The 21925-nt window shown below is 35.1% G+C and overlaps 1 protein-coding gene across 3 annotated transcripts; it reads right to left on the minus strand.

Moving 5' to 3' along the window:
* Positions 1-71: 71 nt before the first annotated feature.
* Positions 72-21646, minus strand: LOC126814467 (PRELI domain-containing protein 1, mitochondrial). Of its 3 annotated transcripts, none has more exons than XM_050539618.2 (4): positions 21540-21646; positions 10740-10878; positions 7378-7594; positions 72-5970 (listed from the first exon to the last, which is right to left on the minus strand). In XM_050539618.2, the coding sequence occupies exons 2-4, from the start codon at positions 10829-10831 to the stop codon at positions 5656-5658; spliced, it is 624 nt and encodes a 207-aa protein (XP_050395575.1). In that variant the 5' UTR covers positions 10832-10878; positions 21540-21646; the 3' UTR covers positions 72-5655. The 3 variants fall into 3 exon arrangements, with proteins under 3 accessions (XP_050395575.1, XP_050395576.1, XP_050395574.1); XM_050539619.2 differs by having other exon boundaries at positions 21544-21641; XM_050539617.2 differs by lacking the exon at positions 21540-21646 and adding an exon at positions 19366-19494.
* Positions 21647-21925: the final 279 nt, after the last annotated feature.

Genomic DNA, 21925 nt, shown 5'->3' on the forward strand with positions numbered 1-21925 from the left:
GACGGACGGCAATATATGACCACATTTCCATGTGGGTGTATAAAAAAAACAGTAAAATAGAATCACGAAAAACAATTTTAAAATGAAAATCGTTTTATTTCTTATGTATACTATAATCATTATCATCATCATCACCACACACACCCACACTATATATAAACTATCACAATCATAGCACTTGTCAACAATTAATATAAAAATATAACTAATCCCTGTATTCTCTAACATTGTTTAGCATTTAATATTTCAATTCAAGTAGAACATAGTGCCAAAAACTTTATTATTATTAATTTGCCTCTGATACCACTACAACATTGATTAGAAAGTTCACACATTGTATTGTTACAACTTGCTATCTGTATGTATGTAGTAAAGTTTACTGCATACATGCAGATGGCAACTTGTAAACAATGATACAAAATTCATGTACAGAGTTGTTTTACTTTGAGGTCAAATATACTGTGCGCCAGTGAAAATGCATCACTTTTTTCCCCAAATATCTTATTACTAGGTGGTTTTGTTTGTATAATATTATGCAATACTATGAACTATTGTTTCACACAATGCTCCCAAACGCAAAAAATATCGGCCCGTGTGCACAAAAAAAATTGCACGAGATGCACATGAAAAACCCAATATTCACGTGCAGCATTGTGTGTGAGCCCTTTAAAAGCATGTTTTCAACTTAATGTGCAGTACATGAACTGTGAAACGTCAATCTGTCGTAATTTGTTGTTGGACGTGTGGAGGAATCGAGCTAGAGATGCCAAGATTTACTGAAAATCAACGGAATGAAGCCATGGGAATATCCAGGGCTGGCATGTCTACACGTGCTATTGCCAGACACTTCAATTGTCATCAGTCCACTATTGTAAGGTTGGTGGAACGTGTTCGAGTTGCTGGATCAACACGTGACCGTGTTACACAACGTGTTACAACCCAGACTCAAGACCGCTACATCCGGGTCACTCATCTGTGTGACAGATTCCGCCCAGCGACTCGAACAGGTGCAGCAGTCGTCGGAAGACAAGGACCAGTAAGTGCCAACACCGTAAGACGTCATCTAATAGAAGCAGGACTCCGTGCACGACGACCTTATGTTGGAGCTATCCTCAGGGATCATCACCGTCAGCGGCGTTTGATATGGGCTCAAGGACACCAGACATGGAGAAGAGTAGACTAGCAAAGTGTTCTCTTCAGTGATGAGAGTCGCTTTCATCTTTATCACGCTGATGGCTGTCAACGTATGTGGAGACGTCCTGGGGAACGTCTTGCAGACTGCTGCGTCTTTGAAACAAATCGATGGGGTGGGGGTAGTGTAATGGTGTGGGGAGGCTTCACATTTCATCACCAGCCTACCGTGATGATGTCTTGCAACCAATTGTTGTTCCGATGTTTTGAGCGCACCCACAACTTCAGCACTTCCAACAGGATAATGCACGTCCGCATACCGCCAGTTTTAGTATGGACTACCTGGCTGCTAACAACATCAATGTCTTGGACTGGTCTCCGGACATGGCACCGATAGAACATGTCTGGGATCAGATTGGACGCCGTCTGTATCGGAGACCACAGATGCACACCATTGCTGCTTTAGAAGCTGCTCTTGTCCAAGAATGGAACAATTTGCCCCAGGCCTTCTTTCAAACATTGGTAAATTCCATGTGACGTCGCTGCACAGCGTGCGTAAGAGCCCTTGGAGGACACATGCGCTACTGACATCTGTGTCGTACTTTTGGTTTTGACCCCCCTGACTTTGTACTGTTGATTACAGATTAAACATCCATAAGTGTACAAATGTGTTGTTAGTGATGTGTTCCCATTTGAATATCGTTCACAATAAGAAGCAAAATAAGATATGTTTACAGGATCATTTTGTTATACGAAAAACTAAGTGATGCGTTTTCCATGGCGCTCAGTATATGTTGATTCCAAATAAACTAGCACAGTGACAAGATACATTTGTATAAAATTGGAATTTTTTTTTGATCAATACTTTTAGAACTTATTAGAAATTAAATACAACTAGAGGAAATTGAAGATTGAAGAAAAAAAGCAAAGTGGCAACATTATGTCTCTTTAAGCATTGAATTGCCCTACTGTGATAGTAATCAGTATTTAGCAATAAGACACTAATAGTATATGACTGCATCTAGGGTGAATATAACAAACAAATATACTGAGAAGCAATGATAATACACCAATATTTTGAAGAATTCAAATGCAGCAACATATTCTTGCATCCAAAATGTATGATTTCAGTAATATGGTAAATAGATAAGCTTAATTTCCAAAACAATAACTCATAATATACAATGACTTTAAAATAAATCATCTTGTGAACATGATACATATATAAAATAAATATTTTGTATAATGTTTGGAAAATGTAAGAAACCATTGTTTATTTATATCTTGGGTCATATATAACTGTAACATTATACAAGAGATAAGAGTGTCTATGAAGACCAGGTTATCCCGAATGTCAGTGACTAGTTTCGTTCGTATTGAACTCTTCAGACTGATTGGACTCATGTGGCGGGTGTTTATATTTATACTATTCTGAAACCCCGGTGGGATTTCCATGGTTACTAACTGGGGGCCGGTTACCGGGGTTGGCCCTTGGCGGGGTTTGCGAATATGTTACCGGTGGCGGTAGCTCGCTTACCGTGGTTGTTCAGAGGTTTGACAAATTGGCGGGGTTCCGAATTTGTTACCGGGGTCGCTAACTCGCTTACCTGGGTTGTACTGATCGTTTAGATTGAAGTGCTAGTGTCTATAATTTGGCTAACTAGGATGCCTTTGATTGGTTTGTAACATTGTTACTTGTCATTACAATGAAGGGATAGTATATGGACAAGGGTGTTGATGTAACACCCGCGAGTGGGATATAAGGCTAAATAACGGTTGGTCATGATTACTTCTTTTGCCTCGGAATCAATCACCACTTTGACGGAAAATCTTTTCTCGGCTAAAAAATCTTTATTCTCTCAGCTAAGGGAGATACGTAGAATCAAACCGGTCCAGAGCTGATCTTGTTGATAAGAAGCAGCTCATTTGACATTCACATAACCGAAGGTAAATAGGCCTACCCGTCCAGTTAATACAACGGACAATCTCACATACTAGACACATACTAGTCGCTTCCGATTTCCAAGGCATTTTAGTCCAAACCTTGACTCTCATACAAATAAACCATTTGGTACTATTTCGTACCTATATCATATTTAAACCCTCGGACGACATGTTGAATTAATTACACAGTATTCACCATTCTAAAACATAACTACTTTATGGAATCAACGACAAATCTAAACTTGGGCACTCCAAACATTTTTATTTTTGTTTTACAATAACTGTAACATTACTGATAGAAGACTCTGTTTCTTGCTGACAGCAACTGGCTATGTGAGTATGTGTAGCTCAAAAAACAGGACCTGACTAGTTGCTGTCAGTTACTATTTTTTTCATGTATGCGTAGCACTCTTATTGTCTGCATAAGGTACGATGTCGGTCTATACTCTAGACATAAATGGCACTAATAGAAAGATGGTATAAGAGGGGAGTAGCCAGGTCTGAACTTTGGTAGGTTCAAATATCTTGATGAGGAACTTGGTTAGGTATAAATACACAATACAAACAGTAGGTCACAGATGTAAGATGTTGTCATGATGCTAACCACAACAGTACTTCCCCATTCCCAAACTCATATGCTGCTTCAAGGATTTGTAACATGAAATTGGCATGAATTGACGAATCAACATAATATATAAAATAATAACATTACAATTATTATATGTTTGTATATTGATATTACTAATAAGATGACTAATACATACATTTCTAAGGTTATAATGTACCTACACAGTTCCCTGAACATGAAATCAGCATGAATTAAATCAACAAATTTGTCAGACATTCTTATTCAGTGGAATGATAGGATATATATACTCTTCAGAAAAAAACTAGGGGATATTGAAATGCAAATACCTATGCAGGTTGTGATATGATAAATAGTCATGGACACTTGACATGCTTTGAGTATGTTCACAGACGAAGAACTTATCGCCCCAACAGAACCACTGAGCTGCACATGCGACACGCAATAGCGCCATACATGTGGGAGGGGTTCATTGTCAAATTTGACACTTCAAGGAAGGGTTGATGAAAACTGCAGCGTCCTGGTTTATCTATCCATGTTTGCTTTCCTATCGGTTCTTGCATAAGATTTACTGTTTAGCATATCTTTGCCTTAGTGTGTTACGTTTAATTTGATTGGGAGACGTGTTCATCGACGACAACGTCAACCGACAACACTGCAAGAATTGGCCGTGGCACTGCAAGAGGGGTGGGTCTGATCGCCCCAAATCGTGATTGGATGGTTGTTTAGGAGCATGCCACGACGAATTGCTGAATGTCTGAGGATTGGTGGAGCAATTACTCATTATTAAGACCAAAATCAAAAATGTCCATTTTCACTTTTGACAGTGTATCTGAAATGGGGCCGTCAGATAAGCTGCCCATTCTGTTTATGTTCATGTGTAGGCAATTGGCCTATTATTTTAACATACACTGGTTACCTCTTATAAAAACAGCAGTGCATTTCCCCAGTTTTGTATTGTTTCAGAATGTCCCCTACTTTTTTGAAGAGTATATAATGTATTAACTGGCTAGAATTCATTTAATATTTGTTTTTTGTTTTTTTTAATGTACATGTAAACATGATAGTGTTTATAATGTACATTGTAAACATGAGTGTATTTCAGACAATCTGATTAAAATACAGATCTATATTTTGTTTTGTTTTTTTATACTTTCGATGGCCTACACTACATGAAGATCTGACCAGTTGTATTGGGAGGTCGCATCAGGGGTCATACGAGCGGCTTTTGATCCTATGATGCCCAACATTGATTAATCAATCACCGTTGATGTTTCTAGTGGTTTACCCACAGTTTTGTGCAGAGAACGCCAAGAACTAGCTGTGACAGACTGTTTCATTGGCTAATTCATCACATCAACTAGAACGCTTGTATAACAACTCTTCCAGGTCCTAGTGTTGTGAAGACAAGTAAAATGAAATTTTGTACTATAAAAAACGAAACGAAATAGGATCTGTGTTTTACTCAGGTTGTTTTTTAGGTAAGATTGATCCACATTTTTCAAATTCATTATTGTTTTGTTTAATCAGGAGTATAGACAAAGGTAAAAAGTAGATAAGTAAAATCAAAGTTGATCTTGTGCAATGGCCATATTTTTATTACAGTGTAAGCCACGATCAAGCATGTTAAACTACATGTGGATACAACATTATGCTACATTTCGTTTTACTGAACTACAAGAAAGATGACAACTACACTTTAATCTAGATCAACATAAAGTGTTGATCTGGGTTGGTATTTTGATTATTGATGTGACACAAAATCAATACAAATAAATTTTCATTTATAATGAAATGGGTCAGATTTAATTGTAATTTTGTTTTTAATACAAAATTAGTTATATCTACAGTGACTATCTGTAGATCTTAAAATTTAAATATAGACAGATCCACTGCACAAACTAAGTCAAAGATACCAACATTTCAATTTTTCTCAAATGAAAGTAGTATAAGTCATTTTTTAACAAATAAAATAGTAGAAGTTTTATGATAATTCATGGTAATTGACTAGAAGAAGTCAACAATGGTTGTGTTTTAGATTTAGCTAAATCTACAGCATGTTTAGCTTTTTCTTTTAATTTTTGTTTGGTTTTAGTTTGTTGTGGTATATCTGTCACAAATAATTTCTCTAACGTTATATTAAAACCTTTAACATTTTTGGTGATATTACTTTTGTATCGTTCTACACCGAAAGCTTGTAAAGCTCTTCTAAAACCATAGAGTGATGACTGAAACCACGCCCAGCGGTTACATTGTGTTGTTCTTAAATTTTCAGGGTTCTGTATGTAATCACATTTTTCTACGATTGTCTGCAAAATATAGTTGCAATATATATATAAGTAAATACACTAACTCTAAAACTATCAAACAGCGTCAAAATGGTCCAAGTGCTTAAATCATATGAACAAGCGAGCCACTGGCTCAGTGTCCATGGAGCTGGTTCAGGGTTGATCCCGGCGTTGGTTGAAAAAGTCAGAGGTTTTCAGTGATGCAAGATAGAGAGTGTCTCTCTGTTTTGATGGGATAACAACCAAGGTCCTGTGTATCTATGTTGGTGTGTGGGTAAAAGAACCCATGACAGTTGGAATTCGATATGAACAGGCTGCAATTTTCCCTCATAGCATTAGCACATGTGTGGTGGCACAGCAAAACCCTTCACATGGTGAAAATTAAAAAAAATTGTTTTTGATATGTGTACAGCAAGCACAAATTGGGGATCAAAATGGTCTATAAATGGTCAAAATTGGTTGGCAACTTGTTGAGATATATTTATGATTTAAATGACACTTGCGGAAGAAAAATGAAAAGGGAGAAAATGCAGTTTAAACAAATGTTGATATTTCAGTTTCTGGGCCGCTTATTATAGTACTCATTTTTACGCAATGTCACACTATTTTTTCTTTACAATAAGACCATATTTATTTTTGTACTAAGAAATATTTACAATATTTAGGTGTTTTAGTTACTGTGTTTTCGAGACTTGAAGGGAGTTTAAATGTAGAGAAATACAATTTCCTTGTGGACGCCGCCATCTTGGACAATTTGTAAACAATGGAATACGACTAGTGTTAATGTATTTCGGTAAATAACTGACTTCTTTCTATTGAAAAGGTTATGAAACTCAATCAAAATCAATTAAATAGATGTTTTTGTAGAATTTAGTCTCACTTTCTTTCTAGTGAGAAATCTGCTCAAAACAGGTTGTAAAAGTCGCATAATTGAGACAAGGGAATGGGCTTGTTTGTTTGATGCGCCTGGGAACTATTTCTTTTGTATAGCTAGTAGTAATGTACTGCTCATAACAGGCTTTATAATGGTGTCTATATGTGTGAGTGTGCAAAAGGCAACTTTATAAAGACACCAACAAAATAGGCCGACATTGTTCAGTTCAGAATATTTCAAAGTAAAAGTATTTAAAATCATTTTTCTATTTCACTACTTTGTAGTTTCATAGATAATTGTTTAATAAATGTAAAATATCAAGAACAGAAAATTGACCTATATATTGTTTGCCATTGTATTTTGGCATATATCTCGGATTGCGTCAGCACGACATCCGTCAGGACTTCCTATGCCGCCACACATATGGTATATGAATTTCTTCATAACCCAGTCGGTACAGAAAAGGAGGAAGTTCAACTTCATTTCATTTCCTTTATCTTAGTTTACATGTATGTAGCTAAAGAACTTATGGTGTATACATGTAGGCTACTTACCAGAAGTTTCTGCATACCAATATTTCTTGTGTATGTTGTGAGAGATTTATTCTTAGGATCAACAACAGATTCCTCAACAACACAGATATGTCTTGGACCACGAACAAAATGTTCTCCCCATCTAGGCATAGGATTCGTTTTTGTCAAAAGTCGTTTCGTATACAGTTTGCCATTAATTACTTCTCTGTGTACAACATCTTCTGATAAAACATGTTTACTGTTAAAAAACAAAAAATATTTCAATAAACTAGAACTGCAATGCAGTAATGATGGGTTTCACCGGTGCCACATCATCCTTGAACTTATGTCACCTACCATACAAATGGAAATGTTACACAAATTTCCACATGGGCATTGGACACATGTTACAAAATGGACACAGAATTTGCCAATAAATCCAGCAGTATCAGTTCCATTTATACAACGAAGACTCGACACAATGACATCACTTCCGTTATCAACAAAATATTTAAATTGGATTAAAGAAATAACCACTTCAATTGTCCTTTGCATGACAGAAAATTGATTAACATTTGATCAGTATTAATCCTTTATAAAGCCTTATTAAAATGCGAAAAATCTTAAAAAGTGATACTGACAAAGTTGGTTAATTCTGGGTACGAGAAGACATTAGAAACACTTATTTGATATTTATATGATGGTATTGATTCATACTATTTGTCCATTGAAATCAAATATCATAATTTCAAAACGAACAAGCCAACAGTGAGGCTGATGTCCCCTGCCGAAATCCCAAAATAAATAGCCTTTTTTCAAAAGTATCAAGCAATCAAACTGATTATCAACCATACACTAAGTTTCATCACTCTCTATCCGATAGAATCAAAGTTATCTTGTCCCAAAGCATCTAATGAAATTGCTTAGCTCTGCTTAGTTTTAGCTCAAAATGTTAATCATTGAACTCAGTCAAGACATTAACCTAATGAACATCTACATCAAGTTTAAACATTCTACCTCAATTAAAAGCAGAGTTATGTTCCAAAGTCTTGATCAATCAAACTGCTTATCACTCCTTAGCCTAAGCAGAAAATTCGCATCATCGAACTTAGTCCAGGTAATGATAAAATGAATCTATACTCAAAGTTTCATCCCTCCCACTTAATTAAAACTAAAGTTATCTTGCCCCAAAGCATCAACCAATCAAATTGCTTATCTCTGCTCATCTTCGAACTCCATCGAGGCATTCACCTAAAGAACACCTACACCAAGTTTGAATGTTCTAGCTCGATTAGAAGAAGAGTTATTGTGTTCCAAAATCTTGGCCAATCAAATTGCTTACCGCTCTGCTTACCCTGAGCAGAAAATGCTCATTATCAAACTTAGTCAAGGTATTTATGTAATGAAACTATACACCAAATATCATCACTCTCACTTAATTAGAACTAAAGTTATCGTGTCCCAAAGCATCAACCAATCAAATTGCTTATCACTCTGCTTACCCTGAGCAGAAAATGCTCATTATCGAACTTAGTCAAAGTATTGATGTAATGAAACTATACACCAAATCTCATCACTCTCACTTAATTAGAACTAAAGTTATTGTGTCCCAAAGCATCAACCAATCAAATGACTTATCTCTGCTTACCCTAAGCAGAAAATGCTCATCTTCGAACTCCAAAAAGTGTGACAGTCAGACAGACAGACAAACAGACAGACGGACGGACGGACGAACCCATTTTAATTAATAGTCCCCTGCTTTCTTCGAAAGGCGGGGGACAATAATGAATATCACTTACTTCAGTTCAAGCATATATTTGTTTTGTAGGATAAATATACAGTTTTTGCCAAAATGACATTACTTCCCGTGATAATGAAAATGTTTTAGGAAATCATAAATGGCATTAGGCATCACATGGTGAAAATTTTATGAAAATAACTGACACTTTTTTTATGGACCAAAAACATTGAAAAGTGACGCAACTGAACATGTTAGAAACCATTTTGTGATATCTATATGATCGCATGGGTTCGTTTTATTTGTTGATTTGAAACAAATATCTTAATTATAAACAAATTACAAATTTAACGTCTCATGACCTTAAAAAATGTATATAAATTTAAAGTCAATTGGATATTAACTTTGGCCTTTAGAGCGTTCCACAAGATTTTTTGAAGTGATCAAGGGTCATAACTCTGGAAGTAATTATCGGAAATCTCTGAAATTCAATAGGCTTCTTTGTCCCATGGCCTTAAACACTGTATATAAATTTAAAGTCAATCGAATATTAATTAATAATAATTAACACTTTTAAGGACCAAAAACTTTGAAAAAGTGACCTGTTGAAAATCGCCTATTTCTCCGCAACTGAACAAGTAAGAAACCATTTTTTGATATCTATATGATCATATGGGTTCATTCTATTTGTTGATTGGAATCAAATATCAACATTTTAAACAAATAACAAATACGACTCATTTGCATGAATTATTTGTTTTGAAGGCTATAAATACAGTTTTTGCCCAAATTACGTCATTTCCGGTGACACTGAAAATATTAAAGTGGATTGAACTAGTCACAATTGACTTTACGCATCAAATGGTGTCACTGTTATGAAAATCCAATAATAATTGACTATTTTACTACAGGCAAAATAGCGTAAAAAGTGACTCATGCAAAACTGACCATTTCTCTGCAACTGCTCATATTACAAACTAATTTTGAGATAGATTCTCTTCGTATGGATTAATGCTACACGTTTATGAAAGTTACGAAGAAATATTTTAAAATATGAAAAGCCAGAATAGGTTGTAAATAGCTCATTTTTACACCTTTTTTCACCTTTAAATCGAAATGGCGCAAATACAAAACCCGAGTCTGAGATTCTTTGCGCCTTTTGTAGGGGCATTTATCTTGATCTATCAGATTTGCAAAGATAGGTTGCCAGGCAACGAAACATACGCCCACAGCAGCTATATTGACCGGGCAGTCAACAAGAGTTGTTGTATATTTTATAATACATTAAAATCTGATTAAGAGTAACAACTCATTAAGTAATTATCAGAAAACTAATAGATTTTGTTTGATTTTTATCAAGTTCTGCCCCATGCTAACGTTTAGTATACAAAACTTTTAACATCATGGATTTAGCTGTTCAAGTCATAAAGATTCACTGAAAATCAATATACTAAGTTTAGTAACCATGTTAATCTTATAGTATAGGGTAGATTATAAAACTCTATAAAGGGAGTTCACATAACTTTCGCACAATTTCTTCTGAGTTGACTCCTCTTTGGAGCAAATACCAATCTTCTTTTTGATACTAAATTGATTATGTTTGTTTACAATATATATATCCTCTGAAAAAAAAACCAAACAACGAAAATACTCAATAATTGCTTACCTATAGGGATTTGGGTATCTTTGCCATAGTGCTATTGCCACTTGATCCCAGGTGTATTTAAATAAAGCTGTTGATGTGTAATATTTAACCATTTTTATATGAGATTAATTTATGAAAAACATACACGTATGGAACTCACCTGAAAATATATAGAATATTAAAACATCAACATTAGGCCTATACCTCATTTACAGTACATACAGGCAAATTGGCAATACTCGGGTCATATTCATTTATCATATCAATTGCTGAATTTAAGAGGAATATCCAGTTTTCCTAAACTTCTGTGTAGCCCTGCTAACAGATTCTACAATTTCACACCCATAAAATTAAACAAAAAGAACAAGAACTAGATCTGCTACTGTCCCATGCAGATATGAAAGCTTTCTTATTCATCGTCACGTGACATGGATTATATCAAGTATCTTAAAAGAAAAATGAACAAAAAATAATTATCAAAATCGGTGAAAAAGTCGCGAAGTTACAAGTCTAAATATAGTGAGAAACATTGCACCCGAGCAACAAAATAATCTGAAAACTAAAGGGAAATAACTGAGAGTTGGATTGCTGTAATCGGAATGACTTTCCGTTCCAGAAGTTTCAGAAAAATGGATCAAGCCGTTTAAAAACGGGACGGATGAGAACATGAAACGAAAATGGCGGGAAAGAACTAAAAAGGGACAAAAAATAAATGAAATAACTTTGAACGGAACTAACATTGTTTGAATCAGATTGACCTTAGCTGTTCGAATATTTAGGTTAAATTTGTAAATTTTGAAAATTAAAGGCATAAATTGTCCTGTAAACAACTTTGTCGGCACGCAAAAGGTCAAAGGCTAAATACAAATTTTTGAAAATTTTCAAACACCAAAAAATCGATCTTGATCTCGAGCTATCCTGAAATGCATTAATTTCAGAAATAAGAGACGCATTGAACATATTACAGCCTATTATGGTTTATTTTCACGTCTGTTCAAGTGGATTTTTCACTGTTCTTCATATTCAATTCCAAATGGAGACCATCAGTTGACAGAAAATCTTTTTTTTTGTTGCTAAAATTCTTTTTTTTTAATCGGATCAAAATGGGAGTAAGGCACAAGGTACCGGGTGGCAATGGCCGTATTGTGTCCAAATTTCATGGTTTTCGTACAATCGGTGCCGATATTCCACTTTTTTCGCATTTACTGAAGCCGTAAATGGCGGAAAAAGCCGAACGACCGGAACCGTGTGAAGAACAAACGACCTGAACGAATGCAGGTATCGCCTTGAATTTCTCAGGGCACCTAGGTACCAGCGTGAAAAGTTCCTCGCCGGAATTTGGTAGTCATCGTACCTTTGGTTCCAGCGTGGCGCATGCGCGAAGTCAAAAGAAATTACGGTCGATTTGGGGATTTTGGGTATATTTCGGAGTGGTTTGGTATGTGACGGTGGATCGGGGACCCGGATTGATCTATTATAATAAGCGTTGAAGAATGAGCAAATTTTCGCTACCGTTGTTGATTTGCTCTGCCCAGGCAACGTTCCGTTGGGCCGATTGCCTTCAAATTTGCACGGGATGTACCTTGGGATTCAAGCTATCACATATTAAAAATAGAAGAGTCTGGAATTCCGAGAACGTTGAAAATAAATTCGAAACCCACCCCCACCGATCAAAGATTTTTTTGCTTAAAAAATTGCCGTATTTTATCGAATTTTTATTGTTCTTGATATCTGAGCATTTTCTCCTTTTAATATGTGATAAATATCATCGCGGCGCAGCCAACCGCTAGAAATTCCAGAGATTTGGACCACCAGAAGGATGCCTCAGCAGTCAAAAAAGGTCAAAATAGGCGATTTCGGTTTCTAGTGTCGATACATCGTTGCGGTCATTTTAAAAAATTGTCTTTTAAGGATAATGTGTATAGTACTAATACCTATCACATACGGGAGAGGCGATAAAATATCTTTGCATTTGCAATTTCAAAATTAATTAAAACCAATATTAAATTCCGAAAATCGTTTTTTTGCTAAAACTCTTTTTTTTTTTAATGGGATCAAAATGGAAGTAAAGCACCGAGTCTGGGGTGGTAATGGGCGTATTGTGTCCAAATTTCATGGTTTTCGGATATCGGTGCCGGTTTTGCGACGAAATTCCACCTTTTTCCCCTTATAGAAGCCGTAAATCTGATTTGTGGATAAAACACAAAAAAAAAATAATAATAAGAATAATAATAATAATCTTAACAGAAACAATAAGCTTTCATATGAAATATGAAAGCTTAATAATGCTACCTCTATTACTTACAGTCACAAATTTCAAAAAGAACTGACCATGGTGAGATAATGTATAGAGTAAATAATTCACAGATATTAGTAATCTATGTTGTCACTGATAATAAATAATAATAATCAAATAAATATATAACAGATATAACCATAACAATTACTTTTTTTCTGTCATCAATAATAATAACTATAATTAATTAGATAATTAATTTTTAAAAAAATCAATAAATATCTTGGGTGTAACATATTGGCAAAGTTCATATCTACATATTTGCACTCATCCCAAACATAGGCTGCCTGTCTACAGCTAGCTGCGCCTGTAAACAGGCCCTAACCTAATTAACCGACGTTTTAATTCCTACATCGACGATTTTAGTCGAAAACACTGAGTATGCTTTTAGAAATTTTTAGAAGTATTTATTTCTCTTCTATTGTCATATTGAATGAAATTAAATATGTTTATTTAGCCGTTGTGTGTATGAAAGATGTCAAACTATTCAGAGCTGAATCACAAAATAGTCCTCTTATTATTTAATATGGCGGCGCCCATGAAAGATAATTTCACAGAGGCGGTTTTGTTTGCGAAGACAAATTTAGGAGAATCTAACCTTGTTTTGAAAGATAAACAGATTGAAACTCTATAGACAGTTTACAATGGTAAAGACTGTATTGCAATATTACCCACTAGCACATATTATATATATCACTTTTACCGGAGTGGCAGAAGTTGACATTTTGCCAACCTGACATATGTGTTTACATAAAACACGTGCTTCGGGTTATTTGTGTATAGAAAGCAGTAGTCCAGTCGATAAGTCCCGCCCCAAAATGATCGCGTGAGCATTTTAAATGGACGGCATTTAGGGCAGTGATCTATTCTCGAAGTATGACGTAGATAGATCGCTGCCTGCAGTATGGTTTGCACTTTGCAGCCAATGAAACAAATGTTACACACATTTAACAGCGCAAGGAGATAGATCTACATGCCTACAGTATTTAACATAAAGCCCCTGATTTTACAGATATCTGCTGTTCTAATTGTTCAAAAAAAGAGAAGAAGATCAGAATGATCATTACAAATATTTACTTCAATAGTTGTAATTATCATGTCATCATTCTAATTATTTACAAAATGTACCTGTTTATTTTTCTTATGAGCGAATAATAATATAAATCATCATGTTTATGGTTAATATTCTATTTTTTCAATGTGGTTTAATCTTATCAGTGGTGTACCATGGAGGACCTGACACTAGTGACAGGAACAGCTTCATTCGGATGGATTCTAGCTCAATTAGAAGGAGACTAACATTTCTAGTCAAATATTACAACGATGATAACTTTGTTCAGAATAAAATAATTTGACTGAAATTTTCAATATATTCTTCTTTCATCGTCTACTTTTGAATTGTTATAGCAAGAATGGCCAACTCTCTATAAAAATCTCCTATAATGTATCTTTAATGGATTTATTTATAAATAAGCCGATTTGATAAAGCTATATTTAAAATAAAATAGCATAAAAATGTTTTCAGACTGAAGATATCTTAATTAGAAGCCAAGATATGAACATTTATGTTCGGTAAATCGGGGTACTTTTAGTCTAAAATTTTATATAGAGAGAATTAAAATACACTGAAAGGTCACAGGGGTCAATGGCACAAAATTCAGGAATTAACAATGGATCAGAAGCACATAATAATGCATAATATCACCTGGACAAGAGAGAGAAATGGGGTTTAACGTCCACTCGACACAAACTAGGTCATTTCGGGACTAACATATGGTTTAATTTTATTTCAATAATTCGCTTGCGCGTAAGGGTCTTTAGCAGTGGGAGGAAACCGGAGGACCCGGAGAAACCCACGAGGTTGGACAGGCGACCCTACTCCTTGACACCTACAACCGGGGATTCGAAACCACGCCAGTTGACTCAATGACAAGCCGTATGATACAGCACGCACGTGCTAACCATTCGGCCACCCAACCCCCCTCACCTGGACAAAATATCCGATCTTGTTGAAAATTGGCACAACGCATGCCCAATTGACACTCTAATGTATGATGAAAAAAAAATATAGGTCGACCATGATGTCGGCCATTTTGAATAAATTAAAAACAAAAAATGCGTAATATTGTTGAATCTTAAAGTGTCTAAGTCTCTAACTCAATATCATCCAAAATCTTCGACATTGAAAACACGAATTATTTGTCAATTTAAATCAACATTGATGTTGTGATCTTACCGGGAAAAAATGGGCTTCTGATATCCAATATTTAAGTCAAAATAAACATTTTACCATTGGTACACGAATCGTGTACCATAATGCGTTTCAGGCCCATTCTAACAAGGGACACAAAAAAAGAGGCTAGACATTCAACAAGTATGCGCAATAAATACTATGTAGACTAGAATAACCAGACGCTAGAAATTTTCATTCGATTGAGACTTCAGACATATTTCGCCGAACGTAACTGATTTGAAATTGGAGTAAAAATGGAAACGATTGAATGTAAATCAGTTTATATATATTCCTATTACATTATTGTATGCGTTACGGCCCATTTGTGTCAATTTCTAGGTCCAAAATATTAGCGATTTAGCTTCTTTAACTATTTATATATATTCAAATTCAAGTTACATTTACAGAATAATAATCAATTATACAAAATGTAACCAAGTAAGAATCATTGTGATGCAAATATGCAAATTAGGTCATGTCAGTCATATTTGAATCCAATATGGCCACCATTATATAATGTTGTATGGATTTTATAAGTGTTTATATGTGTAACAAAAATAAGTGGTTTATTCATTAAAAATTCTTAAATCAAACCTTACTAAAAAAAAAAATTGTTCGATATTGGCCATTTTGAAATCCAACATGGCTGCCACAATTCCAAGATGGCAGTCACCAGCGACCACAAACTATTTTAATTTTATCGCAAACCAAAAAAAAAAAACTGAACAAATGTCATCATCCAACATATCAAACTGAAGCAAATCTAAACAGCAATTCCAAAATAACACTTTTGTACTTCTAAATGAATCAAAAACCATTACAGTAATAACAGATCAGACAAATATAACTTAGGATTAAAAATAAAATTCAAAAAGTATTAGGTTTAAAAGTATTTTCTGTGATAGAAAGGTCATGCAATGTTGCATTAGCAATTTAGCAAAGGGAGGTAATCGTACAAAGTTCACTCCCCTTACTAGACTACAAATGTGATTTATTTGAGAAATTTTTTTGTTAAGGTTCTGAATATTTTTACAAAACTGATCATCTTTGGTTGCTCAGTAAACATACTAAAAAAATAATATATCCGTTTTGAATTCCATTTTTGTCTGTCAACTCAAAATAATAACAGTCATTATTTACTGCATTTTAGTAATGATACTGACTCTTGTAAAATTTAGGATGAAGTTAATATTGAGTCGTGATTTAAAGTCAAAGTAGCTGAGTCTCTCACTCAATATCTTCCTAATTCTTACACGTTGAAAACACGAATTATTTGTCAATTCAAATCTTACCGAGAAAAGGTAGACTTCTGATATCCAATATTTAAGACAAAATAAACATTTTACCATTGGTACACAAATTGTGTACCATGTCCATAGTGCGCTTCAGCGTTACTTGGAACATTGGTGTTGCGATCTTACCGGGAAAAGATGGGCTTCTGATATCCAATATTTAAGACAAAATAAACATTTTACGATTGGTACACGAATCACGTGTACCATAATGCATTTCAGCGCAATTTCAATTTGTAGCAAGCGACTCGAAGAACGAGGTTAGACATATTCCACAAGTCATGTCAAACGGTGACCCCATGTTCTTATCTGGAGAGCATGTGCAATAAATACTATCGGTGTAGACTGGAATAACCAGACGCAGAGATTGCCATTCGATTGAGACTTCTGGCGTATTTCACTGAACATAACTGCTTTGAAATTAAGTATACTGTCTGAGTCTTGGTAAATTTTAAACGGATTTCTTCGATTATGAACAAACTACTTAACTTTGGTTATTATAAACTTACCTGTGTGTTTGTAATCAACTCCCGTTCGATAAAATCCATTGCACAACTAATTATCACAACGATGAAAACAAGTTCTCTCTTGAAAAATTGAAATATCACAAACTTTTCCCAAAGAAAAATACCAATATGGAAGATGGTTACGTCGCTCTGCGGAAGATATCATTTCGTATTAGGGGTGACAGCATAGGAAATTCAAGTCAATTACGACAAGAATCCATGACCACTCGGACCAAAGACCACTCGGTTCAAGACCAGTCGGACCAACTGATAGACCACTCAGCCCAAACAAATAGACTACTCGGACCATACAAAAAGACTATTCAGACCCAACAGAAAGACGACTCGGACCAATAATAAAGTGTTGTTTTAATAAATTGATAATTGCGTTTGTTTTAATATGATTACTCGAACCAATAATAAAGACTATTCGGACCCAACAGAAAGACGACTCGGACCAATAATAAAGTGTTGTTTTAATAAATTGATAATTGCGTTTGTTTTAATATGATTACTCGAACCAATAATAAAGTGTTATTTTAATAAATTGATAATTGTGTTTATTTTAATATGACTACTCGAACCAATAATAAAGTGTTATTTGAATAAATTGATAATTGTGTGTGTTTTAATATGACTACTCGAACTAATAATAATGTGTTGTTTGAATAAATTGATAATTGTTTCCCAAATCGCAAAATATCGAGAACCACACTTGTAGTCACGTTTAAAAAGGGGCATATAAACGTCCGGTCTTCGTATTATTATGTGCTGTTTATATTAACGCATCAAGGGCGGATAACTTGAAAACGTGTCTCCCCCCCCCCCCCATATATAGTAACCCAGGGGTTAGTGGGGTAGAACGGAATGAAACCACTGGGGATACCGCGAATGTGGAAAAAGTAAAATTAGGCTATCAGACAAGAACAGTATACCCGTATATGCAGAAACTGTCAAAAGTCTGGACATACCGAGTCTCATTGCAAGAGTAAATAAGAAAAATTAGATTGATATTTTTTTTGACACCATTATTAATTAATTTTAAAACTTATCGTTGATTTATTTTCCGTACACAAAATTGAACTAAACAACTCTAAATATAAGAATTCCGTATAAGAATTATTTGCTTCTTTGTAATAATAAATAAATAGCATATTGTCTAGCCTTATAATATAATTTAATTGGTCCGACTGGTCTTGTTTTGGTCCGACTGGTCTTAGTCCGAGTAGTCTTTGGTCCGAGTGGTCTGGATACGTACGACAATTGGCATTGAGTTTGAGCGTTCGCACACATAACTACCCGCAATCCTGTATTTAGTTACCGTCTTTTACATTCTAGTAAAGTCTCTGCAAATTTTATAGCTTTACTTTTTGAAATATTTTGTTCTAATTATTTGATTAGCGACTCGGATGGGATAATTTACTTTTGAACACGCATGCCGCACAAACACAACTATACATTCGTTTTACGGGCTTTATCACACTTCGGTCAAAACTGTAGAATCGAGAATTAATGTTCCGCTTCTTACGGGGTCATACGGGCTTAGTAGCATTATATACCCACCCGGGCACCCAATAGACATGCTGAGGTCTGCCGCAACATGCTTAAAGATGTTACTGAAGCGGTTATTATTCGATCGAAAGAATGTGTATAAAATTAAAAATACACTCAGAGAATTCGGAGGTAAGCTTCATGATCCTTGTTAAATTATTTATAACATAAAGAAGATAGGATATTTATAGTTTATACATGACTTTATTTTTACGAGTATCCGTGCAATCAGTGATATTTTGATTGTGAAGAGAATTTGATAGACTGGCGATCAATGGTTTCCATATAAATCTCCTATGTAATTGCCTTCAATTGATATTTTTCGTCGCCCAAACCCGTATACGATCAAAATGATCGCGCTGTTAAACTATCTTTCAAAGTTAACCAACCCCCGCAACAAGTATATTGGATTCGACCAATACGTCACGAAAACATTGTTGACATCGACTCTGTCGAAATTACAAGCAAATTTTCAAATTTTTCAAGAGAGAACTTGTTCTCATCGTTGTGATAATTAGTTGTGCAATGGATTTTATCGAACGGGAGTTCAATACAAACACACAGGTAAGTTTATAATAACCAAAGTTAAGTAGTTTGTTCATAATCGAAGAAATCCGTTTAAAATTTACGATGGTTCACACAGTAGGCTAGAGTAAAAACGGAAACGATTGAATGGAAGTAATTACATTCATATTACATTATTATGTTGCGACCCATTTGTGTCAATTTGTAGGTCCCAAATATTAGCGATTTAGCTTCTTTAACATACCATATTCACTCTTGTCTATTATTTGTGATCTATAATAAACATGAAAACTTTAGCTTGTTACTTCTTCAGCAGCATGCTGACGATAATACTATCGATAGCCATTTTTACTTGACCTGATCATCGATGACGTCACAAAAAGGGAGACAATTACGGTCGAATCATTCGGACTCCGACTAGTAGTAATTAGTGCGAGTTATAAATAAACAATTTTTCCCTTAATTGTTTTCTTCCCTCTTCCTGCATTTTTGGGTTGACTTTTTGGTCTAGAATTGGAGAAAAGGGACCAAATTTGCAATTTCATAGCAGTTTTGGGAAAGGGATAAGGGATGTAAAGTGTCTTTCTGCAGAGCAATCATTTAATTATGTCGGATTCGGAAGTGAGATTTTCACCCCACTCCCAGTCAACTTCAAATCCCCGTAGGGTAGCAAAAAATCTAAACGGTCAACCCCCTACAAAATTATGATGAGGAGATTGCCAAATGTGCCTATGTGGTCCCCATTGTGCGTATAAAGATTGGAACCAACGGAATGTTGAACAAAAAGCTACACTACAGCCTGTGACAGTCATTTAACATTGAAGTCAATGGGCAAATAATTGCTAGTCTGAGACCATAGACTCATAGAGGTGTATATATCACAGAGTAAAAATACATTACTCTGTGGTATAATTATATTGACTAGAGTGTTTTGTGGTCACGTGATCCCCATTGACGTAACGTTAACGCCGTGGGCCGTCACTGGAGACCAATGACTGGAGACTGGCCGCCATGACGTTTCAACCGGGAAAGAATCACGGAAGTGCCCGGACGAACGCGATGTTAACAAAGGAAATTAGACTGACGGAGGGCGGACGCGTGTAAGCCCATTAAAAAAGCAGTTCTAATTCAACAATATCAACCAAAAAAATGATGATTGAAAGGTCTTACCTTACTGTCCTAAAAACAAAATCGTTTTGGTCAACTGGCATATTTTGGGGGCTTTATTATTTAGAATAACTCTTATCATAATCATCATCATCATGAATACCGTGGCATGGTCGCCATCCATGACCATACATACATAACATAGTGTAAATTGTAATGCAGAACTGACGAAATCATGTTTATTTTATTAATTAAGCACAGTGAACGTCCTCGAATGTCCAGATCTATAAAATGTTCAGCAAAATTTTGAACATTGCTCCTCGGTAGTTCACATAAAACTTTATTTTGGATAGATCTAAATAATTTGTTCAGTTGGACGATTTAAAATGAAAGGACTGCTTGATTGACAGATAACAAACTATCTATATCATGTAAAGAAATAAAATCGATTTTAAAAATAATCTATGACTTCTATCATTTACCAGTAGAATAATATCTGATGCCGATTGGAAATATTTTTTTTTAAAAAAAAGGAAAATATAAACACTCCTAGTAGTCCTAGCAAGGCCTTAGTACTAGGCCTGTATGAATTTCAATTTCCATGATCTGGTGTCTGATTTTTCTTTGTTGAAAAATACGGCGGTATATTAAATTTTACAAAAAAATAAGACTAACCTTAGCAGCGATTAAAAAAAAATATCATTATATCACTATCAGGCCTATTTTTTTTTTTTTTACAAAATTTGACTGGGAATGAAGTTATCAAGATTACTTATTATTATTAACCTTTTTTTTTTTTAACTAGTTCGGGGGTTTTAAGCGGGTTTTCAGAAGAAGAAGAAAAAAAGAAACATAAATATTGCAAGAAACTTTCACTTTATTCTGTACGGTATTATCTATGGTGTGCACAATGAATGTCGGCCTAATTAATAAAATCCGAGGGAGTAAAACTAACCGATAGTAAAGCAACTACTGGCCAGTGAGTGCATGTCTAGCACTCCACTCCAATAAGTAGACTTTACTCCCCGCGATATTCTTCGTACAATGCAAAATGTGTGTATATATATAATATGCGCAATTTCCATAATAATTAAATATACATTAATTTGGAAGTTCGCTAAACGCACGGACCTTGTAATTATTACATAATAAAAGTATCAGTACCGTACTAATAATATAGACCCGCCCGGTTTCCGGCCTCAAACTTCCAGTGTTCGACGTCTTCTCGCCGTGTTTATTAAATTATTTTACACAATTATCATGATTATACTATATCTATTAGATCACTATTTCACTTATAATATATCTTACCTACTTATGAAATGATAATCCACTCCCTTTTCGCCTGACATTGAATTAACCAAAACTACAACAACTCTCCGGCATGTTGATATATGCCAACTTAGGCTAAATCTTCCCGGTTGTAAAATGACTGCCGACCTCCACAGTCGGCACGCGATCACGTGACCACCATACACTCTAGTCAACACCTTCATGTCTGAGACCATTCGGAGGCAGACCGCCATTAAATTTCACCATCTCGTCTATTTATAGCAATTCCCCCTATGTCTCTTTTCTCCCCTTTTGCATGCCAATTTTTGTTGATTTTTTGGTCTAGAATGGACGAAGAGGGTTAGAATTAACATTTTCTGCCAGGTTTCGGTAAATATTTATGATTTTGAGGCGGAGGGATAACG

The sequence above is a fragment of the Patella vulgata genome, chromosome 3 (genome assembly GCF_932274485.2).
Source record: "Patella vulgata chromosome 3, xgPatVulg1.2, whole genome shotgun sequence".
Lineage (NCBI taxonomy): Eukaryota > Metazoa > Mollusca > Gastropoda > Patellidae > Patella > Patella vulgata.